At 37.8% G+C, this 25,181-nt stretch overlaps 1 protein-coding gene across 4 annotated transcripts in view; it reads left to right on the top strand.

Annotated features, from left to right (window-relative positions):
- The window catches only part of SYT1 (synaptotagmin 1), a 333,529-nt gene that overhangs the window by 202,849 nt on the left and 105,499 nt on the right, over positions 1-25,181 (top strand). For all 4 annotated transcript variants that reach the window (XM_063154985.1, XM_063154982.1, XM_063154984.1 and 1 more), the window contains one exon: positions 6,425-6,616. In XM_063154985.1, the coding sequence (XP_063011055.1) occupies positions 6,442-6,616 (175 nt within the window). In that variant the 5' untranslated portion in view covers positions 6,425-6,441. The remainder of the gene's footprint in view (positions 1-6,424; positions 6,617-25,181) is intronic.

Raw genomic sequence — 25,181 nt, 5'->3', positions numbered from 1 at the left:
GGTGCAGGGATCACTCTGGGGCAGGTGGGAATTTTGCTGGGACAATTCTTGTGCCTTGATAGGAGCACAGAGAGGACCCCTGAATTCTCATACCAAGGTTCTTCATCAGAACTTTTTTTCCCTGTGAACTGTTGGCCTTTCATGTACCTTCTCTAAAGTAGTACTAAATCTGGATTTCATTGTAAACCTTTGTGGTAGCCATAAAAAGGCTGTTTTGATACATCTTTGCCATGACCTTCCATTCTTCTGAAAATGTACTTACAGTCTCATCTTTATAACAGGCCAGGAAAGTCTCTTTTCTGAGCTTGTCTTTTAAAATAACTGTCCTTTACTGAAGTTACAAAGATAACCTATTTCATTAGTAGGAAGATGAATGAGCAAAAAATGTATTATTAACATCCCAGAATGCCTAAATCTAAGAAGAGATCCCTTATTGTAGGTACCTTTAAACATTCTGCTAATGATCCCATCTTCTGATTAATTAACTTCATCAAAAACACACTGATGGAATGAGGTATATTTTCAATGTGGTGCAAACCTTTCTCTGGCAATACTGCATTCTTACCCTGGGTACACTGGCACTAAAAGCTAATAGTTGCTTTCTCTTTCAGTGCTCAGGTGCTGTAAACAAAAATGATCGAGGGACACAACTGTAAGATTTTTCTTCTTTCTTGGAGAAGTTTTGTTATTACATTACATCTATTACATTGGATGTGACTGCTGGGTTGAACATATTTTGTATGCTGAAACAATAAGCTTTCCAAGAAATACCATTTAACAGTATAGATCCCAATTTACATCTGGAGTGTAGTCGATAGCTCTACTACAGTTGCAGCATTACACATTGAAAGAATGATGACTGTTACTTCTGAAAACTTAAACTACTCATAACAACACTGTAGTTCTATGTTTTTAATAATTTCACTAATTTTAATTTTTAGTATGGCAAAAAGGAGGCAGTAAAGTAAAAGGACACTTTCCAGAAAATTTCTCATTGGGAGATAATTATTTGGTCAGCGTGGGATGCCTGACCTGTTTACTGTCTCACTGCATGCAGCTTGGATTCAGCAGATAAGAGGAGAAATGAGCAAATATAAATTGTCTGAAATCCACCATGTAGAAGGAATGTTGCTGATTTTACACCTAGAAGATTATGTATTAAGCAACTGCTGTGGTACACCCAGTGTAATTTAACCACATAGAAACACACCAATTAACTTTCTTGCCTTTTGGCATGTTATTATTTTCTTTTCTTTCCTTTTTTTTTTTTTTTTTTTTTTTTTTTGTAAGGCTATCATAATTCTCCCCAAGATTTTCCAGAAGGTGATACATTGTTCTTGAGTTTTGCTCATTCCAGAAAATCCCCCTTCTGTGTGAATCAATGTGGACATCCCATCTCATAATTTTCTGACTATTCAGTTTTTTTAAAAAAGTTTAAAATTTCCCCTGAGATTAGTCTTCCCAAGTTGTCCACATCTTTGCATATGCCAGAGTGTTTGCAGACTGTTGCTCTTTGAGCACATTCTTTCAACTGTGATTTCCAGAATCTGTTCAATGCTCTGTTGAATTCATCCATGTCTGAAGTTTTATGCCTCTTTACTCTTCTCCTAAGAGACATTGCTGCTTTACAATTTTCTTTAGAGGTGTTTTCCAATGGCACTCTCTCCATTAGGATCCATACCAGCACATACTAGGGCAGTCAGCCAGTACTTTGTACCTCCATAACAAAGTCCCTTGCTTCTTACAAATATCCAGTGTGTATATGTGTATTTCTCAAATGCTCCATTTTCAGAGGAAATTATGTTGAAGTTTGAGCTGATAATTCATGTTTGTCAGAGGTATTCTTGCATAGGGAACAGTAAAGCTCAAAATGCCTGGTCTCCTCAAGGGTTCAACTGGATTTTCAGTCAACACATACCTACTTCTGAATAGAGACAAGCATTACTTCAGAGTATTCCACGTGTTTGTCCATTGTGACATTTTGCATGTCTTATAATGACTATATGGCACTACTGGCCAGTGCATGGGCAGTGGTATGCCAAAGAATTGATGTGGTCAGAAAATATAGTCTGTGCTACATTTTATAGAAGCTTGGAAGTTAAATTGTAATTTTCTCTACTGATGTAGTAACCTCCTCAAGCCAGGTCTAATAAGCTCTCAGAGGCCTATAACATACCCAGGATAGCTTTACCGCTCTTGGAGGCATAAACATCAGCAGGATGGCTTCTGTTGCAGTATTGGAAAGAAACAGGTTTAATAAAAGGCAGAATAACAAACAGAGAAAGACTGAGCTAGGTGCCAGACATTCTTGCTCCTGGTAAAACACCTTACAAAAGTGATTAGTGTCTTTGTTCCCTCCTTTTTCTAGTTAATTGCCCATGCGGGACTTCTGGCTTCTGTCCAATTAGCTATCCTTAAGTTTGAGGTGAAGTCCCCTAAACCTATGAAGTGTCTTTTTCACCTAATTGAGGAGAGAAACTTCTGGGCTTCTTTCCTTTTTGAGGGGACAAAGGACAGTTTTGTCACTCCATCAACAGGAGGCACACTCCTATATTGTACAATTAAAAATGTACTCTAATTTATGACTGGATGTTGCACATGAAACATAATATTTCATAGATAGCACTATAAACGTTGCAGTGAACATTGGACTGAAAATCATAGTTGAGTGGGATGACATTTCATTTTTTAACTTACAAGACTTTTTTGCTTGCAACTACCATTTCATAAATGGCAGAGAATCTGCTAATGATTTGTAGATCTTTACCTTCAGCAATGCACTGCAGCACTCAAGTAACCCCGTTTTTTTTAAAGGCCAGTTTAAATATAATTATTCTGTATTCTGCAGTCTCTAATACTGCCACGGTGCTTATACTGTTATTGTGGAAAGCTGCAGCATTACACTTACAAAAGCCATCAGATATTATAAGCAAGTGGGCACATGCTCTTTGCAGAGAGCTTTTTCTGAGTCAAGATTCTTTTTTCAGCCCCTTCACACCTTTTTGAAATATCAGGACAGTGTCATTGGCATGTAAAGGTCCAAGGTTCTGTGGCAAGTCTCAAACCATTTGTGCGTGCCTCATTAGACATAGTGACCTCTAACTGCACTAGGAATCTACTGAGGATTGTTCCTGGACATCACAGGATAGTCTGTTTTGTTGGTTTTCCCTCCTCTTAAGTAAATCAAAGTGTAATGCCTCAAATTTGTTCTTTGAATATATTTTCAAAATATAGTTCAAAACCTAGAAGCAAATAAATTACATTTGCCTTAATTTTTAATTAGCTGAAAGTCGTCACTGCAAATTGTGTCTTCCATTGCTAAATAAAATAGTCAACTGCCAGGCCTGAATTAATTAAGCAATATATTCTAATTAAGCAATTTTGTTTTGATTTAATTATGATATACAACTTTCCTTCTGATTTAAGTGACATTCATTGACAAAATGCTATAACATAAAACAGCACTAGTGTTTACAGCTTATGCTTCATAGTGTTTGGCATTCATCAGAGCATATGGAAAAAGTCTCTTAGTCTGGAATAGCTGACATTTTATTTGTTAGCAAAATTATGGACTACTTGATTTTTTTTGTTGTTTTGTGAGGTAATTGGGGAAATACAGATACCTCAGGCTTGAGCCAAATTTATGACTATTAACTGGAATATTTCCATTGACATTGGTCTGCTTTTGATAGTGAACTGCTCCCATGTTGTTGCAGGGAAATAGTTAAGACCACATGCTTATGAAATATTTACAGAGATGTATTGTATACATATTCTGTGTCAACATCAACATGATTTTATATTAGGCTAGGGACTTGAGAGCAAGGACAGAAGTGATGGGTAGGCAGGGAATACCCCTTCATTTGCTGCTGCATCAATAAAATTGCTACAAAATATTCACTAAATTAAGCAGTACCAACCCCCTATTTTGTTAACATGTTTTTCATCATACAGGAGTATTGGAGAATGGCTTTTGTATTCCAGACTACACCCGTGTGCAAAGCCCTGTTTAATGATAGGAATGGTGAGGATGATTTCAGAAAGTTCATTCTGCCTGCAGTCAGGCCTGTGCCTCCAGGTCTTCATGACTGCAGACTCGTACAACTAAAGTTGAAGGACAAAAAGTCAAATCTCCTCTTGATTTAGTGATCTGAGTGCTCTTAGCAACATCCATGAAAACAATCATGTAAGACAAGAAAGGTCATGATTGATCATATTGCATGCAGTCAGATTCTCTTATGCCCCTTCAATTTTGATGTGTTGTGTTTTATTCCTATGTTGATGTTTAAATTTCTCAGGAAAAGCTCAAAGGCCAAATGCCTTTTGAAGCTGAGAGCAATTGTATACTCAGCAATAATGAATGTTTGTTATTTTTCAAACCCTTTCTCCTTCTGTTTTCTGAAATTATTCAGATCAGTGATATTTATGATGCAGCAGAAAATCAGAACAATGTTTTCAAAAACTGAATAAACATTTCAGCTAGCCTTCCTGTGTTGCAGGAATTTCTATCATATCTTCTCATCTTCATCCCACTAGCCCAAAATTCTTTGCTATGTGATTGTGGTAGCTGACCCTGACTGGGTGCCAGGTTCCGACCCAAGCTGCTCTATCCCTCCTATCCTCAGCTGGACAGTGGAGGAGCAAGATAAAAACAGGGAGACATCAGTCACTCATTGCTGTCGCAGTCAAACCAGATTTGAATTAGGGAAATTGGCTAAATTTACCAATCAAAGCAAAGTAGGATATTGAGAAATGAAACTAAATCTGAAACAGCTTCCCTCCCCCCTCCCTTCTTCCAGGGATTAACTTCACTCTGGATTTCCTCAACAGTGCAGGGGAATGGGGAATTGTGGTTGCAGTCAGTCTATCACAAGTTGTCTTTGCTCTCCCTCCTCCTCAGGGGGAGGACTCCTCATCCACTTTCTCTGCTCCAGTGTGTGATCCCTCCCTCCAGGAACTTCTCTAATTTGAGTCCTTCTCATGGGGTATAGCTCTTCACAAGCTGCTCCAGCAGGGTCCCTCCCTCAGGGTGCAGTCCTTCGGGAGCACACTGCTCCAGAGTGGGCTCTCCATGGGGTCACCACTCCTGCCAGCAAACCTGCTCACTGTGGGCTCCTCTCTCCACGGGGCCACAGCTCCTGCCAGGCCCCTGCTCCAGCACGGGTTTCCCACAGGGTCACAGCCCCCTTCAGGCCTCCACCTGCCCCAGTGTGGGCCCTCCCCAGGCTGCAGGTGAATCTCTGTTCCTCCATGGGCCTCCATGGGCTGCAGGGTCCCATCCTGCCTCACCCTGGGCCGCACCACGGGCTGCAGGGGAATCTCTGCTCCAGTGCCGGGGGCACCTCCTCCCCTCCTCCTGCCCTGCCCGCAGTGCCAGCACGGCTGCTCCTCTCACCTATTCTCACTCCTCTTTCCCAGTTGTCCAGCAGTATTTGCCCTTTTTAAATCAGTTATCCCAGAGGTGCTGCCACCATCGCTGATGGCTCGACCCTGGTCAGCAGTGCGTCCATCCAGGGGCTGTCTGGAATTGGCTCTGAGGGACATGGGAGAGGCTTCTGGCAGCTTCCCACTGATGCCAGGCGGTAGCCAGCCCACTCTTAACACCTGGCCTTGCACACCCAACACAGTAATATGCACTCAAAGGTTATCCAAAATGCCCATTAAAAAACATGAAATTAAAAATATACTGATGTGGGATTATGCTTGTGACAGCCTCATGGATATTTCAAAATGGCTGCATTTAGACTCCCTACAGATGTTGTATTTTCATGAATACAGTAAGACATCTGAATAATTTAAGAGAATGTTGTCAGTAGCAAGTGTCACACAAAATAACTTGAAGGAAAATTTTCTTCACTTAGTGAAGATAAAAATGCATGCAAATCAATTTCTATTTAATACACAGTTTTAAATAGGAAACAATAGGTTATTACTTTGACAGGAAATCACAGTGTTTTTATTATGTCCTTATCACCTTATTCATTTCATATGCAGAAACTCTGTCCATGATCCACACCTCTGTAATTCCCACAGAAAAATAATTATGTAAATACATTGAAATTTGCACATAGGGGCATTTATTACCCAATTTGCTTATACTTTCAAGCTGAAGAGAAAATGTAAATCTGTATGAGATTTTTACAGGAATTTTGAGGTTTCAAATTTAGCACTTCCAAAATGCAAACTATTGGAAAAGTGCTCTAAGCAATAAAATTATTCTGGCTGAAATTAACCCTGCAAAATACTTTTCTCTCTTGTCTAATAGATATTTTATGAAGAACCTGAAACTGTATAGAAATGAAGTAATATTTACCCAGTAAGCAGGAGAACCAAGTGATATTCTGCCTATTTATTCATTTCTTGATGAGAGATACATTTCAATTATATTACCTTTTGGTTTTTTGTTCTTTTTTTCTTCCAACAGCTTACCCAGGAGTTAAAATGGTGAGTGAAAGTCATCACGAGGCCCTGGCAGCACCGCCAGCAACCACAGTAGCAGCAGCCCCTCCAAGTAATGTCACCGAGCCAGCCAGTCCGGGAGGAGGAGGAGGAGGAAAAGAAGATGCATTTTCGAAGCTAAAAGAGAAGTTCATGAATGAACTGAACAAAATTCCACGTAAGTAAAATGTGATTGATAAAAAAGCTTCTGTTGGCAGACTAGGTTTAATTTGACATTTTCTTCTTTGACATTTATTTAGACAGCATACTAAACGTTTTCTAGTCAAAGCTAGAGAAATCACAATATTAAACTGGTTTTGTAAGTTCCTCAAAGTTTACTGAAGTAGAAAAAACTAGAGTCCAACTCAAATGTAATTTATGTGTATTCTTGGTATGTCAGATTAGTTTGGTAATTTTTCCTGATGAGTTACTGCTGAATCATTAAAACTGAAACTAGAGAACTTCACTGTGGCTGTGGGACCAATAAATAAAATGTTTCCTATTAGTAGCACTTAGTTTCATGTTTATGACAAATGTGCATGGCCATATTTCCTTAAAGCAATATTTGGCCAGAACGCACACATATTGAGAAAACAAGGAAACTTTGAATCTGTGGAGATTAGAAAACATTGAAAGAAATGTGAAAATTGAGTTTTAACAAGAAAACAGGTAATACATCTGTCATGTATGAAGGTAGCTGTGCTTTTCCCACTAGTTATTCTAGCAGATAAGCCACTGAATGCTGTTTGCACAAGTTCATGTACCTATGCTGACAACGTAAAAGTATAAATATATATTTCTGTGAGGTTAGTAGAACTAAAGTCAGCAGGGCTCTTTTGGTCTTTGCTGCTAGAAAGTATTGATTCAAAGTTGAGGCCTCAATTTGTTCACATTAAAAAAAATATAACCATTAACTTTTTGCTGTTGTTTATGATAATACTGGAGTTCTTGAATCTGTTTGATATGTTCTACTCTGCATACACTGGTATCAAATCTAGGACTAATTCAGTATTGTCAATGGCATTTCGTATAATACAGAAAAAAATCCTTTTTGTTACTGACAGAAAAATTGCCTAATGCTACCAGCAGATCATTTTGGCCCTTTTATAGACAAGAAGGTGAAGGCTCTGTGTATGTGTTTTAGTAGCAAGCATTAGAAAGTAATTCAATCTGTAATAACTTCTTTGCCAGAAAAAGTAAATTTAAAATATGTCCAGGGAAGTATTTTAACATATGTAAGAGTTTTCATCTTTAGAAGGCTATCCTTTGTGTAAAGAAATGTGCTGTGACTGATAAAGTCAGATAATAAATTCAAATATTAATAATTTTTTTATCTCTAAATGAATCTTGGCAATGTGGCAGGTGCAGTTTTTGATAAATTGATAGGAAACAGCTTTGCTCTGTCACTCAAAATTCCCACTTGCAAGAATTAATGTGTTATAGAGGTAAGAAGTTTGTGTGCCATTGTTTTGGTGATCTATGCAGTCCAGTGAAGACCATACTGAAATAAAATTGTCTGAGGATGTCATGGGAAAACAAAACAAAAGAACAAAAATATAAAAATACAGGAATAAAAAGAAAAAAGAGAAAAAATGAAAAAACAAGACATTGAGGGACAGTCAGAATTTGAAACATGTGTCTTGTAACTTTTATCTCACCACGCTATGTAAATAACATAGATGGGACTTTTACGTAAATAGCCTCTTATTTTTAAACTTCGCTTTTAACTTTGCATGAATGGCTTCCAGTATGAGGAACTCTGTAATGGGTAGGTGTAGGAAAAGGTTTGTGGATAGAGAGAAATTTGGAATCCCCTGTTTACTTTTTTAAAACCACAAAGAAAACAAGTGGAAAGTCCAATCTGGAGAGTCTTTTCAAGTTGAACTGACTAAAACTTCTATTATCTCTTCAAGAAAAAAGCCCCTACTGTTAGATAATGAAAGTGCTTACTTAGAAAAGTATATTAGGTCATAAGACAAATCTTATTTCTTATGAAATACAGCATATTATTTATAAAATAAGGTACCTTATGCTGATAGTGACACCAGAATATATTGCCACCATCTTAGAAATCTGGTCTGTTATCCAAGATCATGCAGTACTGTTGTCCTGGAGAAGTGAACCTAAGGTAGTCACAAACCCCATTCCAGTTGTCTGCTCTTACTGTAGAGGCTGCAGATGTGCTTGGATCATCCCAGGATCTCTATCAAATGCTGGGGCTATTTATTGTTGCTTTCTGCTGCACTGGGGGGGGGGTTGCCATTTCAAGAAGAAAGCTGAATGTTCATTGTACTGCAGAGGGACAAGGAACTGGTGTGGGGGTGGTTTTGAAATACTAAATATGGATTAGTGCCAATGACCTATTTGAGCATTTTATATTACAAATAACTTCCTTTTGCCTGTTTTCCTCAATAATAAATCCTACAAGAAGGGACCTCATTACACACATTTGTATGTATTTTTCATTTATAAACTAACATAAACGCAAAACAAGGCTGTCTAAAAAATATTGGGGACAGGAGGGCAGAGGAGACCTCATTTCCCTATTGGAAGATTATAGCATTTTCTCATGAGTTGTTCAGTTTATGCTAGTGGGAATTTGTCCGTGTGGTGTTTTCAATCTATTACAAAAAAAAATGTAATTGTGCTAGAAAAGTTTTCAGGACTTAACTCTTACAGCTGGCTGCAAATTTTTTTTAGAATCTCTCTTAAAACAGAGCAGAATGTAAATTAGTACAAACCAAATTGTTGGTATAGTGTCTTTTTGGGAATTTCTTGCTGTGTGAGAGAGAGGAACTACGGTGCATGGGCCCCACCGGGGACAGCAGAGATTCTTGGAAGTCAAGAGCACTCCCAGGACCATGGATCAGGTTTTTCCTCTGGTAGATTGGAACTGAGGATGTGATTTGAGTCTTACACTTGGCAGTGAAATGTCATAGTCAGCAAGTTCTCTAATCTTTTCAGATCAGAACAAGCCTCTTTTTTAGTTCATGTGCTTTACCATTTTTACTTCCAAAGGTCTCTTGTTCATCCCCACATGAGAGGAAAGACTTTGAAATCTCAGTGTTTATTATGAGAGGACCTTTTTTCAGTGCTCTGTTGTTTATCTCTGTGTGAGATAAATAATTAAATGTTTTAGTTTTTTCTGCCTATGATGTCTGCAGATGGAAAAGAAGCCATCATGATGTAATGGATGTATATATAATAGGATAAAGTGTTGTGAAAAAGCTCACCTGCAATCAACTTTGTTTGAGTGCTAACTAGGCCAAGCTATAGTAGGGCCTAATTTATTTAGTCTTCACTTTCTCTTTTGTCTTAGAAATTATATAGTATCAAGTCATGCTTATATTGAATAGAAAAAAAAAGGAAATACAACATTCTAATAATGGAATACATGATAACACTAATAAAGGTACATCAAACTACATCTAGCTGAATAAATATTTTTCCTTCCGTGCAGCTTAAAATAGAGGATTCTGTTTTTTTAAGTACTAAGTTTTGTAGAACACACAGATGTCAGAATTTAAATAGTCTAAACATACCAGATAACTAAAGATACCAGGATTCCCAATAAAAGTTCACTTTGCAAAAGTACAAGATAAAAATCAATTTAAATTATTGCAATTCAAATTATACTGGTGTTTTCTTCTGTGATGTATGCACAAGACAAGTCTTATTAAAAAAAAAAAAAGATTAATTTAATAGAATAAGGAAATAAAAGTTCCAAGAAAAAGAAAAGACTTTTTTGTATCAGTATACATTTCTTTCAAGAACAGTGATGCAGTACATAAACCAGGTTAAAATTTTCGTTGGTACAAGCAGAAAATCTGGAGGTTTTTTCTTGATTTGTATCTCTTTAAAGTAGAGCATACACCACATTTTGTGACAGGAGAATGTAGGCTTCCAAAAGCACACGCATCATTCAGAATGGCAATGTCCTAACATACATTTCACTCTGGATAAAGCAAGTGGGATAATTTTATTACAATGAGTCATACAATTAAAGTGCAAGAACCCGGTAAGTTACTGAGCCATAACTGGGAGGAATTTTTTTCTCCGTTATGTAAATCCCTGCATTTTGGTTGTGAGTGGCTGATTTGCATAATCACAGTACAGTTGTTTTTCCAGAACTGAACTGTGTATAAATGTCACTCTAACTTCATTGGTCCTTTCAATCCTTATTTATCTTTAATCTGCAGAATTTTTAATCTGCTTACCAGAAGGTGAAAAAAGGCACCATCTCTGCTTTTATATTTTGCATTTTACATATAGTAAATCCAGCAACTGATAAAAGCAGGGAAACAGAGTAGATAAAACAGCACTTACTCTTCTGAAAACAAAATGCCTTAAAAATTTTTATAAGATCTATCAGTTCTTTCCTTCTTCCTTCTTAGTGCTCTTACATCTGGATCTGTCTACAGGCTAGGAAAATATCTGCCATACATTTACAGTAAGTGTGTTGTAACAAGACTGTGGTACTGGCAACAACAGCTTTTAGGTGGAGACTTTAAATGTCAAGATACTGAGACTAACCATACACAAATATAAATTGACATAAATTACCATTAGTTTATTTAATAATTTTAAAATTAAAGTGGTGTTGATATGTTTTCTAATGGCACATTCCTGTATGAACAGGAGACCTCATTCTGCCAGTAAACAAGACAGCAAAAATCCAATAAAATTACAGCATGCATCTGATTGAATAATGATGTGCTGTTAATGCTGGTGGTAAAATCTGGAACAGCTATAATAGCTGATTGCATTGAATCCAGGATAGTGTCATTACCTCTGTAATAGAAAGATATTGCATATTTTCAATGCTCGTTGCTGCCTTACATTGTAATTATATAAAAAGTTACATTTCTGTACAAACCCGGTTCTGAAATGTCTGGCTGGCTTGCCACTCCATTTGGCTTCAGTAGCTGGTGCTCAAAAGCCCTGAATTTGATTCATCTTGTACAACTGACTGCTAATCCCCCAAAACCAGAAGCTCAAATCTCTGATAATTCTGGCTAAAATCTGATGTTCTGTCCAGACTTCTCTCACATTGCAGAGAAAGTTTTATTTCCCTCCCCTTGGACTAGTGAATTACTGTCAAACCAAAATGAGACTGGAGGCTGTAAAGAGAACTGTAACAAAAAATGTAAAAATAACTGTAAGGCTCAGGTCTGGTTTAGTTCTAAATAATATCCTATTAAGCTGACTACCAACTTGTATTTGGATAATTTAGCCAATAAATTAATAAATTAATTGATTATGTATTTATATATTTAGCTATTTAAGTCAAAATTTCAGCACTCAACAGTCATCTTAGACACATCTCATAATTTCTTTCACCCTGCTGTTCTCTGCTGTTTTGCCCTTCTGCCTTTCTTGCTTGACCAGCTGAGGTGTATTAAGAATGCTTATTGCCCTCTACAAATGACAGTAAAGTTAATTTCTTAATTTTTCATTTGTATGTGGCTTCAAGATTATCGAGGAGTTTTTACCAGATTATGTCTGTTATTAGAAAATTGAGGATTTTATTCATGGGGTCTCTCTGAAACTTAATTTTTGTAAGCTGATAGCTTAATCATTTGCAGAAAACAAATTCATTAGGCTTCTCCCATTGTTTCCTGGAGCACAGGTGTCACTGGTACAGGGAGGAGAAGGCACATTATTTTCTAAGTTCATAAAAAGGATACAAAATGCTGATAATAGAATGCTTTCAGATTTAGAAACTGGATTGATATTGTACGTGTACCATAAAATCAGAATAAAGTTTGCAGCAATAGCTCTGATTTATATTTTCACAGTACATGGCAGTGTTAGTCATTTTCTAATATCTTAGGTTAGCCAGAAAAGAATTGGGTTTCTGCTTCAGAGATCATCCTGAGTAGCAGCTGACTACCTGTAGGAATGAGAATATGTATACATACATTTATATGTGTGCACACATAGATTTAGCAAAACAATTAGCAGAATTCTCAGCTTAGGAACAGTCAGATTTTGGCAAAATCCATTTGGGTATCTTGGCAAAGAGTGTTTGTATGTAGAGATTTGGAGAAGATAAAGAAGTTTCTTGATGTTCAGGGAAGTCTGAAGGGCAGTGCTGGAGGAAGTGGGACGGCATGAATTCAAGTCTTCTTGTCTCCCTTCCTGTCATAAATTCATTCGCAGCTACTCATGCCTTGCAGATACATACAGCTTTACACTGCAGAAGAAACAGGGGAAATCAGAAATAAGAATTTATTTTGGAACACAGAACTACAAGACAGAGCTATTACAGCACAATATTAGATGGGGGGGGAAACTCCATTATTTCTAAATATAGCAATTTAAATGCAAATATCAGATTACTTTGTTTTTTCCCTGAACACCCCAGTCCCAGAGTGTAGATGAGAACTTAATTTCCTTTTTTTTAATGTTAAATAAAATTTCTAGATCTCCTGCTGATAGGGAAAAGCTTGAAAATACTGCCCACACACATCCAGAAGACACAAATATCATGAGAAAAACAGAAATAACTCTTGAGAAATAATGAGAAATAACTCTTGTTATTTTATAAACTCATGATATGAAAAAGCTGTCATTATTTCTAGGGGTCCAGTATATTTTGTTTGCTTTAAATGAGGAACCCTGAAAATACAGCTTTTAAATCCCAATATATAAATAGATACTGAGGGATGGAAGAATGGAAGTAAAAACTCATGAAGCAGATGAAAATCCTTGTCTGGAAGGAATAACATGTGGTCTGAGGTCCCGTTGTGTTATACTCCATCAATATTTTAATGATTGATTCTGACATGTAGAATTTATTTATTTTTTTACATTATTACAGTTTACAACCCATGAGTTATTTTCATATGCCTTCTGATGGGCCTCCCTAAACATGTCCTCTCCTTAAACTTCAGGGTTCATGACAGCTGCCAGTTTGATCCTCATAGAGAACTGAGCGAGGAACCTCAGGCTGTTAGAAGTACACGCTGCTTGAGCATGACCCTGCAGTGCTGCTGCTGCAGACTGTAGCTGGACCTAGCACTGGCAAGCACACATGCTTGCCAGGAGGTTACATAAAATCATTGAATGGTTTAGGTTGCAAGGGACCTTAAAGATCATGTAGTTGCAACGCCCCAGCTGTGGGCAGGGAAATAATCTCCTCCAATCAAAGCAAACTCAACCCATGCATCTGACACACTTATGACCAAAGGAGTTCCCTGTTCCTACACTGGCCATTATCTTGGCTCCTTGGACAAGCCAAGGAAGAAAGCAGAAATCAAAAGAGCAGACTCCTACAGCTTGAACCAGAGCAGCAGATGCAGCACTCTCCATCCCCAGGACAGGGAGAGCCTATCAAAGGCTAAACCCATGTCTTCCTCTGCATCACCTTGAGAATTCATTGTCCCATCAGAAATGCTGCGTCTAAGCCAGTAGCACACTGGGAAGGTAACCTCAATGTCAAACAGAACTATACATTATTGATTACATGTGTCTGTAACACCCTTTGCAGAAACAGCCGTTTGTTTTGAGTTGTATATTCTGAAAGACAGGGAAGGAGTAGCAAGTTCTCCTGTAAAACACATGATGCTGAAAACATTTCAGCAAAATATAAGAAAACAAAAAAAACCATGTTCAAATTAACTTTTAAAGCCAAGGGAATGAAATTCATCTATAGCAGAAACAGGGGTGAGCACCTGCCTTTGGTTTGGTGATGGCATTTTAACAAGGGGTGTCAGACTACCCCCAGGGGTCTCCTCTATCACATCACTGTGATTATTATTTTATACGTTACAATTACTCTGGTAGGTATTTTATTGCCCTATAGATATGTCAAGTTGTGCCAGTACCTTATACACTGAGTAGAGAATTCAATTTACCAGCAGAAAACTGAACATGGTTGCTGGCTTACTTCCAGTTCTGGGAATGTATCTTAAAATTTCATTACTTTGTGTGAGAGAAAGTGCACTGAAATTGTGTTTGTGTGAATAAAAGAAACATAATCTTTGTTAGCCTTTTTCAAACTTACCTGCATATAAAGTACCTACAGAATTACACATTATCGGTTATAATTGTTTCTAATCTTGCTTTAAAAATAAGAGTTCATGGAACAATTGTTCTGAATTAAAACTGAGAATACATTTAAAGATTGATTCTCAGCAACATACAGCATAAAAGATAAAAGGCACCTATGACTGTGGGTAGTGGGTTTTCTTTTAAAAAGTATGGTTTAAATGTGCAGTGAAAATATAGAAATTGCTGTTAAGATTTATATCCCATCCTTCTCTCAGCTACTTGTGCTTAGGCACTGTGGCAAGCTAGAAAATATTCTCTCGCCACTGTTATTCTGGGAAATTGTTGTAAGTTGGCACAGCTGAAGAACAGAATGCCATTCTTTGTTGTTATTGTTAACTATTCTGCTTAGAACTGGGAGAGTTTCCTGCTGAGAATTGTCCAAACTAAAGCCTTGTCTGAGGTATTATAAATATATAATAATCCTCCTTTGGTTAATATGATTTTTAAGTGTTTATCTTTTTTTGAAAGACACAAGAATACTGATACATTAAAATACCTGGTCATCAGTGCTATATGCCAAGGTGGGTGAAAAACTAAGGCACTGACCACCAAGAGGAGCTCTCAGGAATACTGTAGGTACACAGCATCCTTTCTTACATTCATTTTATCTTTCTCAGTCTTGGCTTTTATGTCAGGCAAGCTCTTGAATGATTCTAGATCAGAACGTCACTACTGCTTCCAGAACATGCAGCCACTTTGCAAGAGCTGTGGAAGTGGCCTCAAATATTCAGAATAATCTTGGTATGGGAGGACTTTGCTCTGACTCCACAGAAAGATGTGGTGCTGAACTTGAATGACTGCCTCATGAAGGCTGAGTTCCAGCTGGCAGCTGAACAAGCCATCTGCCTACTCCTGTGCAGATTTCAGAATCTGAATCTACTCTTAATTACCAACTTCAGCAAGAGCTCCCTAATTTGCTCACAGCCCCTATATCATCTGGGGGCATGTTTCAGTACTGTAGCTGGCACTGTTTTCCTATTACAGTGAGCGCCACCAAAATGAAAGATGAAGTTTATAATTTCAGATGGGAAAGGCAATTCAACCCACATCTTAAAAAGCAGCTCCAAAAATTATTAGGCTTTCTACACTTAGTTTTTAAGAATCAGACTCTAGAAGTTGAATTAACAGATCTGAGATAAATGTGTTGATCCTCTTCAGAATGACTTAGAAATAGGAGGCCCAGGTTCATCTAGAAGGAAAAACTGGTATATGCAATGGTACCGATCCCACATACTTAGATATCTAAGAAGGGCTCTAGGTTAAGCCCATTTAACAGAGAGATTTACAGCCTTAGAACACTTTCTCTGCTCTTAGAGACCTGATTTCTTTGATTTGGAGAGCAATTGCTTCAATCTCTTCTGTCACTGTACAGTCTGATGAAGAGTAAGAGAGCTCACTGGGCTAGAGGCCTGGCTGAAGGACAGCATATGCATTTTGCTGTGAAATGTCTTTGGACAAAATGAGCAAATAACACTGGCTATTCAAGGCTCCTTGTGCTTAAACAAGTGTTTCAAACAAGATTGCAGAATATGGCAACATGAATCCCACATTACTTTTTTAGCTGTTCCTGTAGGAAAGGCAGATAGAAGTTTTCTGTCTTTGTCCCTTGGTTTCCTTTAGTCCCAGGAAGCCCTGAGGCTAAGGTATTGTAGGCTGCAGCCTGAGTGGTACTCCTGAGTCTTGGCTGGCAGCTCCTTTATTGTCTTGGCAGCTCCTTTATTGAGGGAGCATACTGTGACCATCTTGTATGCAATTTCAGGATAAGTCTTGATGTTTATTAGAGTAATATCAATGTAATCAAGCAATGGCTAGTTTTAGATAAATTATTTTGACCATAGTATGTGATACTGTCATAGTACTGTGTGATGGAATTGGAGTAGGAGACAGTTGAACTCTGTCCTTAATATTAGTTGATATGTTGATTCCTACTGGGAAATTTTCTTACTGCAGGTATAGGATGCAAGTCTCTGACATAATGTAGTGTTTTGTTTTATTGTCAGCACAGTTCAGGCAAACAAACAAGCCATCTATTTGACCCAGGGGAATAGGGGTGTCAGCTCCTTGAAGAGGAAGGGAGAAGGGAGAAGGAGTATGTGAAAGCTGGTGAGCTGCCAGTTGGTTTGGAAGTCATTTCCACACAAGAAGCTTGCTTTCTCCTAGACCTCTGTCAGGACCATAACCCATTTAGCTCTACCCCAGTGGGGAGGGAACCTCCAGGACTAGGAGAAGGTCTTCTTTTTTTTTTTTTTTTTTTTTTTTTTTGGTTTGTTGGTTTGGTTTTTTTTGTTTTCTTTTTTTTTCTGGAGAGAGGTTTTAAAGAGGAAATACATTCTTCACATAGTTAACAAGTTAACAGCATTCAATAATTTTTACACCTTTCTTATAGATGCTTTTATGGTCCTTCCTTACCAGATTTCAATGGATTTTCTGTTTTACTTCTGTGTTGTTTCATTTATGTATTTATTAACACTTTCCTCATCACAAGTAAAACACTTGCTAACCCAGCATTCAATCTTGTTTTTTCTTTAGGTATCAAACTTCCAAAAATAGCTATTTTATCATGTTTCCTAAGACCTGAGCACTCAGTTTTCATCAAGCATGTGCTTTGAGCTGGAATATGGCATTTCAGGTCTCAGCCCTGGAGTCAGTTGTTTGTTTGTCTGTCTGTTTGTTCATTATGTGCCATAGGTACAAATTTACTTGCAGCATGAGCAAGGGAATGAGGACCGACAAAGATAAGGCAAGCTTACTATTCATAAATTTCAGCCCAGCATAGCATTTTAGATTACAAGTCAATGATAGTAATCACTTTATAGGAAGCTATTCCAGAATACCAGTTTCTAAATTTGTTTGCCTCATGAAACATTTATTGATGAGTTCTGAGTCTTAGGACATTGAGGTGGCCAGGACAGTGGGAAATTGTATGATGAGTGGAGAAGACCAATGGACAAAAAATACTCCCTGAACTCAGGGAGCATGGTTATGCAGGCTGAGTCCAGATATTGAAATGCTACACAGCAGGTTTTACAATCTCAAAAGGTTTAGTCTGGTAAAATATTTAAATGTGTACTAACCTTTAAGCTCCTGAATGGTGCATCAAATTAAATTTGTCACACACAAGTGGTTTGGAGGATCAAAATTGTAAATAACATTTCTAATATGTCCTGTAATTTACCTGATGAACTGCTACACTGATTCTTATTTTAATGTAAATTAATTTTACTTTTGCTGTGGTTATTTTAGTATAAAATACTTATTTCATTAAAAGTTTGTAACTCTACAAGTAATGTAATTTTAGAGACGTGTCACACGCACATAGTGGTAGAAGCAAATTTCTTTTCAGACCTTCATAAATACCAGTGTAATTCTTTTACCTTCCATTTGATTTTAGTGGGCTGCTTGCTGAGAGTTGTACCCGCTTTTCACATGTTCTATTATCACAGCACACATTTTCATGATTGTTGTCAAAAAAAGAGCATTTAGGACAGTTGTTTAGTTTAAATGATCAGTAGAGTGCTACTTTGAGATCATTTGGGAAGGGGACACACACACAGAAATTTTCCAATGGAAGTCGTTGGAAGAATGTAATTACCTCACTTGGGACTTGAGCCAACCCAGCAAACATCCAATTTCCACAGATGTGATTGAGGTTGTTTCCATTTAGTTTAATGAGAGTTGGATGGGGCTGTAAGGCATTACAATCTTTTAGGGAAGATCCCGGGGGATCTCTCATCACCAAAAAAAGCTGAGGATGTTGGTTTTATGTTTCCCCCAAAGTACAGCAGCCCTTGCATCAGCATGTCACCACTGCTGTTCCCCAGCATTACTGGCTCAGGGGTAAGCAGGCCACCATGGTGCCACTTTCTGTGCCTGAGAGGGATGCAGGATACTGGCAGATGATGTTGTTCAGCTTCCTTCTGCGTGTAGCTCATCCATGAGTGTTCAGTTGCTCAGTTCAGTTCCTTGGTGGCTGTACTAGAGTGCTGTAGCAGTGAGCAGGGAGTGGATGTGATGCTTCACTAACTCCTCCCTCCTTTCAGCATTGAGTGGTACTCATTTCAAAGAAGTGTTTCAAAGTCACCATCAGACTGTTACAGGGCTCAAGATTTTTTTCACTGACTGGACCCCAGCAGTGCTTTGGTCCTTGCAGACAAAAATACAGGATTGCCTCCAACGCTACTGATAGTGCCTCTGTTTGGGCAGCCTTGTGTAATCTTCCCCCTGGTATCAGGGGAATCTTAAGTGCTAGGAGCATGCTTTGTATCCATCCTATATGGTAAGATGGATCACTTTTCATAGATTGGCAGATGCTTTAATGCCTCTCTGTTACAAAGTTGATTTTACTTTACTTTGGTTTCATTTTTGTAAGAGGTGAAGACAAGCTTTCTTCATAGAACAAAAATAAATAAATATTGTTGGCTGTGGCCTTACCGTCCACTTCCCAGACATAACTTAATAGGCCAAAATTGTCAGGATGTTTTATTACAGAAGTTTGTTGCTCATGCAGCATTGTCATCATGTGAGTTGGGAGCCAGTAGCAGATTGGAGTGTCAGTGAGAACTCCTGATACAGCAAAGCAATGCTGATATTCCCTGCTTTCTCACAATATTTTATGAGGCAAAGAAAATAAATGGTTTGTAATGACATTTTGGGAGTAGAGGACTGAGAGCTATAACATCTCTCTGATTCTGTCCTGATGTTAAGTGAATGTAAAATTGCCTTTTCTTTAAAAAAGTAATAACCAGAGATTATTTCTCCAAGAAGGTGCAGTATTTGCTTCCACCAGACAAGTGACCATTAATGACAGTCAGTAGATGTCTTGACAATCTCCACAGCAGTATGTCTGAAAATTAGTATTGCAAAGCATGTTGACAGAATGTATGACTTGTAAGTATTAGAGGTCACATCTGTGGTCTGAAAGTAAATGATAACCAATTTGTGACTTACATCTCCAGTTCTTCTCAGTCTCTTTCATTTACTGCCTCTTTTCCTTCCTTTTTCCTGGTTCCCTTATCACACAGCATCTCTGATTTACACCTCCTGCCTCTCCAGAAAAAAGCACAGTTTTGCCACGCTGACTTCTGTGGAGAATACAGTTACAGAAGGAAGAAGGAGGGTTAAAGCCTCCGAAATGTTTTTTTGATGTATGGCTGAGAGACTTAAGGCTTCCTGACAATGCTAGTCTCTGCTCTGTTTTCCAGACTAGACTGTCTGCCATAGGATACTTTGATGAAAAACAATGAATGTAAACCAATATTTGTCTACTTTCCTCTCTACTTCACACAAAGGTTGCTAAGAAGGACTGGAAAGCTTTCAGCTAACATTTTAGCAAAGCAAACCTGAATGCTGATGTGTATTTTTTGAGTAGCTTCAGGACTAATGTACAGAGGTTATAAATAAAAGTAAATGTACAGAAGTTATAAGGAAAGAACTAGCTATTTTTTTGCTTGACTCTGAGGGCTCCTGTAAGGGGTAGTTCTTTGAATATGCTGAATGTTCCTGCACTGAACCATGATCTAGAAATCTCACATCCCTGCTCAAGCATTTTCTAACTGCTGCTAATTGTGCTACTACTTGGACAAGAAACATTTTCAGAAGGAGAGACAGAAAGTGTGTGTGACCCTGCGATGTCACGGCAGTCAGCAAAATCATGTGTGACCTCAGATAAGGATCAACAATTGAGATGAGCCAGGATAAATCACAGCTTTGCCAAGTTTAGAGAGAAGCCAAAGGAAAATTGGTTGCAGTGCTGGCTTACAGGAGGTTGTTCCCAGGCAGGAGCTGGCTCAACTTGAAGGCATGTGAGGCCAATTAAATAACTCCTAGCCACTTGGGAGGGGTATGTCTGTCAGAGCCTGCTTTCATGAAGGGATAAAAGGGCTATTGATAAAAAAATACAGGCTTCATGTTTGCCATAGTTAAAATAGTGTAACTATGGAGTTATTTAATAAGGTTTATTTTGGGGTAGTATTTTGATCTCTTCAGGGGTTGAGTTTTTGGAAACCACTGCAGAGATACTAGGTCTCTGAGCCACTGGCAGTGAGGTAAATGGCATTTAGTTTTGCTCCAGGGAAGGATTTATTCTTTCATCAAGTGTCACCTCTACCATGATGTGCCTGAATAAATATAACTAGCTTCGCTTACATTAGTGGTCTCTCCTGGGACAGCACTGCCAACATAAATTATTTATGATTTGAGACGTGTTTAATACTAGTCACAGCACAAAAAAATACTACCTTCCAAGAGCACTGCCTATTGCAGGTGACAGAAACAAAAACTTTATCTTCATCTAAGGACTTTTTTCACCATAACAATAAAATCTCTCACCCTCTTTTTACATCTGCCAACTGCATTTCTCACGTAGTATAGTGTTCCTGTATGTAGGCACAACTTTGGCTCTGAAGCTCCACTGAAAAGGAATATTAATGAGGACTTCCTTTCCCTCAGATCAAGGTCAGGCACCTCATCACCTAGCTGATCCAGGAGTTTGTGACAAGTCACATTAGAAACAGTCATCTCAAAATAAGCAAAAGTTATCTTCTGGTTCTGGAAACCCTTTTTGATTTCACCCAACAAACCCTATTTGTGCTATATTGTTATGTGCTAATGTCAGCAATCAGAAAGTAAGGCAAATTTTGGCAGATTTCTTTCTGACATGATTTTGGCAAGACAATATTATTTTGCTTCATTCCTTAGTTATTAAAAATATTGAAAAGGCAGTGCAAGGTTAAGATTCAAATTTTTTAAAGTGTGATGCTCACCAATATAGTTGACTTGAACTCTAGAAGTTAGAAATTTTACATCAGATGTCCTATATTGTTTTTGAAAATAATCTCTATCTTGCTGTATCTTGTGTCTTTACTGTTTTTACCATATATAAATTACCTTTCTATATTTGTGGTGGCTGAAAACTCTGTGCTCATTTAAAGACAATTTACAGGTGGCTGAGCCCATGATAAAGCTTTCATATATTATAAAAGCAGGTTGTCTTATGAATACTGCACATTGAGTGAACACAAGACAAACGTGAGATCAAAGTAATGCAAAAGTAAAAGTGAAGATAATAAATAAAAATACTAAGTAATGACTAACTAGTAAACTAAATAATGCATTAAAAGAGTAAAGTAAAAAGAGTAAATGCAATGAATGTCCTTAATGTGATGTAATTGCAGCCACATGTATGTGCCACACTTCAAAAGCTCCAAATTGCACTGAAATCAAAATACATAAAATTCTAATAAAATTATAAATATATATATAAAATTATAATGTATTTTAAAATAGTAATGTATTTGACAGTTCACTTTCCTTTCCTTAGGCAATGTGTGATACCACAGTAAAATCACCAAATCAAAGAATTGTTTAGGTTGGAAAAGACCTCCAAGATCATCAGGTCCAACCTTTGACCAATCTCCATCTTGTCAACTAAACCATGGCACTGAGTCCCACATTGCTTCTTAAAGACTTCCAGGGGTGGTGACTCCACCACCTCCCTGGGCAGTCCCTTCCAATGCTTGACAGCCCTTTCAGTTAAGAAATTATTCCTGGTGTCCTGAACCTCCCCTGGCTCAGCTTGAGGCCATTTCCTCTTGCCCTGTTCTGGTAACCTGGGAGAAGAGAGCATCCCCCACCTGGCTACAGCCTCCTTTCAGGTGGGTGTAGAGAGTGATTGGGGCCCTCCTGAGCCTCCTTTCCTCCAGGCTAAACAACCCCAGCTCCCTCAGCCACTCCTCACAGGACTTGTGTTCCAGTCCCTTCACCAGCCTTGTTGCCCTTCTCTGCAGCATCACATTGTCTTACTTGACTTGCAGTGACTCAAATTTAAGAACACAGTTCTTGAGGTGTGGCCTCACTGGATACATTATGAAATGCATCAAGAAAATCTAGATCTGAATAAAATTTCGTTGATATAAAGTTAAAAATTTTTCTTTTCAATTTTTACTCGTGTTATATATTTAGAAGAAAAAAACCCTCTATTTTACAAGTCTTTGTTCCCCTGAGGCTTTTTAGTGTAGTGCATGGTGCTGCTGACCTTCAGTGCACATATTCACAGGGAGGAATACTCATTTTGTTGCATGGTCCTCTGTGACAGCCTGTGCAACACAAACCTCACCTTAATACAGGTTTTATGTTGTGAAAAATGCCTTATGCAAGCTCTAAAACGGAGTAAATTTCACACTGGGATATAGAAAAATACCATGAAAATTACTATTTGATTAGCAATTTAAGTCTGAAAATTAGTTGTGACTTAGCAAAGTATCCCTTTTCTATAAATCACCATACTTATCTTTCCTAGGTTAAAGGAATGCTGTCACAAACCTGCAGTGCTTTTTCCCTGTGTATTAGTAAGTTCACCTCAAGACATAATCCTACAAACATTGTTCATCATAGTTTTACTGAAATTAATGTAACTATTTACAATCGAAAGAACTCAAGTTGGAGCTCTACTTATCAGACAGCAAAGAAAATTACTTTAATGGGCCATTTTGGAGATTTTTCATCATTTACGATTTCTTTTTCTAACAGAACCCTCTATGTATGTTTTTTCAAACAGCAGACTCAATTTTCACTATGGGATTTACTTGTCATAGCTATTGCTGGTTTTGCTTGGAGGTTGTGTTTTCATCCTTGGAGGTAGTGGAGCTACAGTGGGGCTGAAGAAGGAAAGGGAAATGCTGAACGTTGTCACCGGTTTTATTTTGTAATAGGAATAGTTGCTAAGGCACTGCCAGGAGTTGAGGAAGAACATGGCTTGCATCTTAGTCTAAGGAAGTTTAAAGCCATGTGTCTCACCCCACAGAGAAGAGAGGGAGCCTATAGCCTGAAGGTTAGACTGCATGGAGAATGCATCACTCGTCTGCCTCACTGAGGGTGGCACAGAAATGCTCTGTGGGACAGCCGGGGACTCGGAGCCACTGTTCAGTGGGAGAGGGGGCTTAGCCTCTGCCTTACAGGGGTAAACAGCTCACTGCTCAGGCCTCCAGCTGAGCAAAGAGAAGTCTGCAGAGCTCTTCTCTCAGCCTGTCTTCATTTTTCACACAGTGAAGATTTCATCTAAAATGGTAGGACGATTCAGTTTGTTGACCTCTAGGAGAGTGCCAAATCCAGTAAAGTTTTCATATGCTCTCATTCCATTTATCTATTGTAACAAAAGTGTGGCCTGATACAGAGATTTTCCCAGGAATATATAACCATATCTGTCCCACAGAATCAAGGACATACTGGAATTCAACAATTTATGAATATCAATATGGATATTTAATATTTTGGTGATCTGGTGAGCCTGGAAAAAGGATTTAAGAGGAAAACTATAAGATCTGGAGAGCCTCTTTACTCTGCATGAATTCAGATTCCTTCCAAACACCATACATTTTTCTCTTTGGTTTTCAACATAGTTCATTTAGTTGTAATAGGTCAAGACAGTTCTCTATTATCTATAATATTATTTATTTCTTTAAGTGGGAACACAGAATATTTTTTTCCTACTGGAATACCTTATGGAAATCTGTTGTGATGACAATTTCTCTTCATTGGGATTTGTCCTCCTTTGACGTTCTTTCCTGTGACTATAGATGGTGTAAACATTTTAAGACAGTTTTGCAGCATGAGATTTCTTACTGAATTTTTTGAGAGGGGAAGACATTATTTTATTACCTTGTTGCCATTTTAGATCTAGAATAGCTTATGGCAGATTTTCAGTTGAGAGCAGTAAGTTTTCTTACTGAATGCAATGTCTGTGGGATGTTTATTTGCCAGGGGAAAAGAAAATATTTTAAAAGGAGTAGCTAGACAGGACAAAGTTTTGATGATGCCCGACTTTGCTGCGAACAACTCATATCAGTAATGTAACTCATTTGCACAAGTAGGTTTTTTGTAGAATTCTTCCTTAATAAGTGAGGCTAAAGGATGACTTATGGCTTCAAGCTTTTTTCTTTTTTCCAGCTGTATTGTTTTGCATAATGAAAGGACATTGCCTCCATTGCTCTTGTATCTATGGATACATTATCACTGCCTTTCTGAGTGAACAATTCCAAGGCAGCCATGGAGAATTTATTTGCTGATTACTCACTTGCCATTAAAGTGGTTCCAAATAAGTGAAATGGCAGACACACTTGCTCTTGGAAGCTCTGTCCAACTATAAAAGGAATTCTGTGTGTTCTCTGTAGAGCTCAAGCGACTTTGCCGAGGCACCATATTTAATTAGATTAGTTTTAATTAGACTGCAGATGCAAAGTTGCATCTGTGTATCACTATTAGTCTTTTTTGAAGCACTTTCAGCCAATAACAAACCACTATCTCATTTGCACTAATTTAAATGTGTTAACATTTTTCTTGCTGGAGTAATCACTATGGAAGAACATATATAACTTAGAAATAAATCTGTTGTTGTCCTGTGGCACCATATGCAGAAAATGAAGTAGCCTAAGAGACAATCATGCAAAGAAAGTAAAAAAGGAAAATATGCTGAAGAATTAATTCACTCTTAAATAAATCTTTCTCAGATTCCATTTATACTTATTTAAATTCCTTCAGAGCACTTAGTTTCCAAGGCAATCTTTGCAAGCTTTGGATTTTATTGATTGCTCATCTACCATTAATGTTTATTTTCTTTATCATGTTTTTATTTTAATTTCTTCATGCTTCACAGAACCCATTTTCTTTTGCTGCTTCTTCCTCTCTGTTCTAAG

This window comes from Melospiza melodia, chromosome 4 (assembly GCF_035770615.1).
Source record: "Melospiza melodia melodia isolate bMelMel2 chromosome 4, bMelMel2.pri, whole genome shotgun sequence".
In the NCBI taxonomy this organism is placed as follows: domain Eukaryota; kingdom Metazoa; phylum Chordata; class Aves; order Passeriformes; family Passerellidae; genus Melospiza; species Melospiza melodia.
The sequence above is the reverse complement of the archived record's forward strand: the minus strand, read 5'-3'. Positions and strand labels throughout refer to the sequence as shown.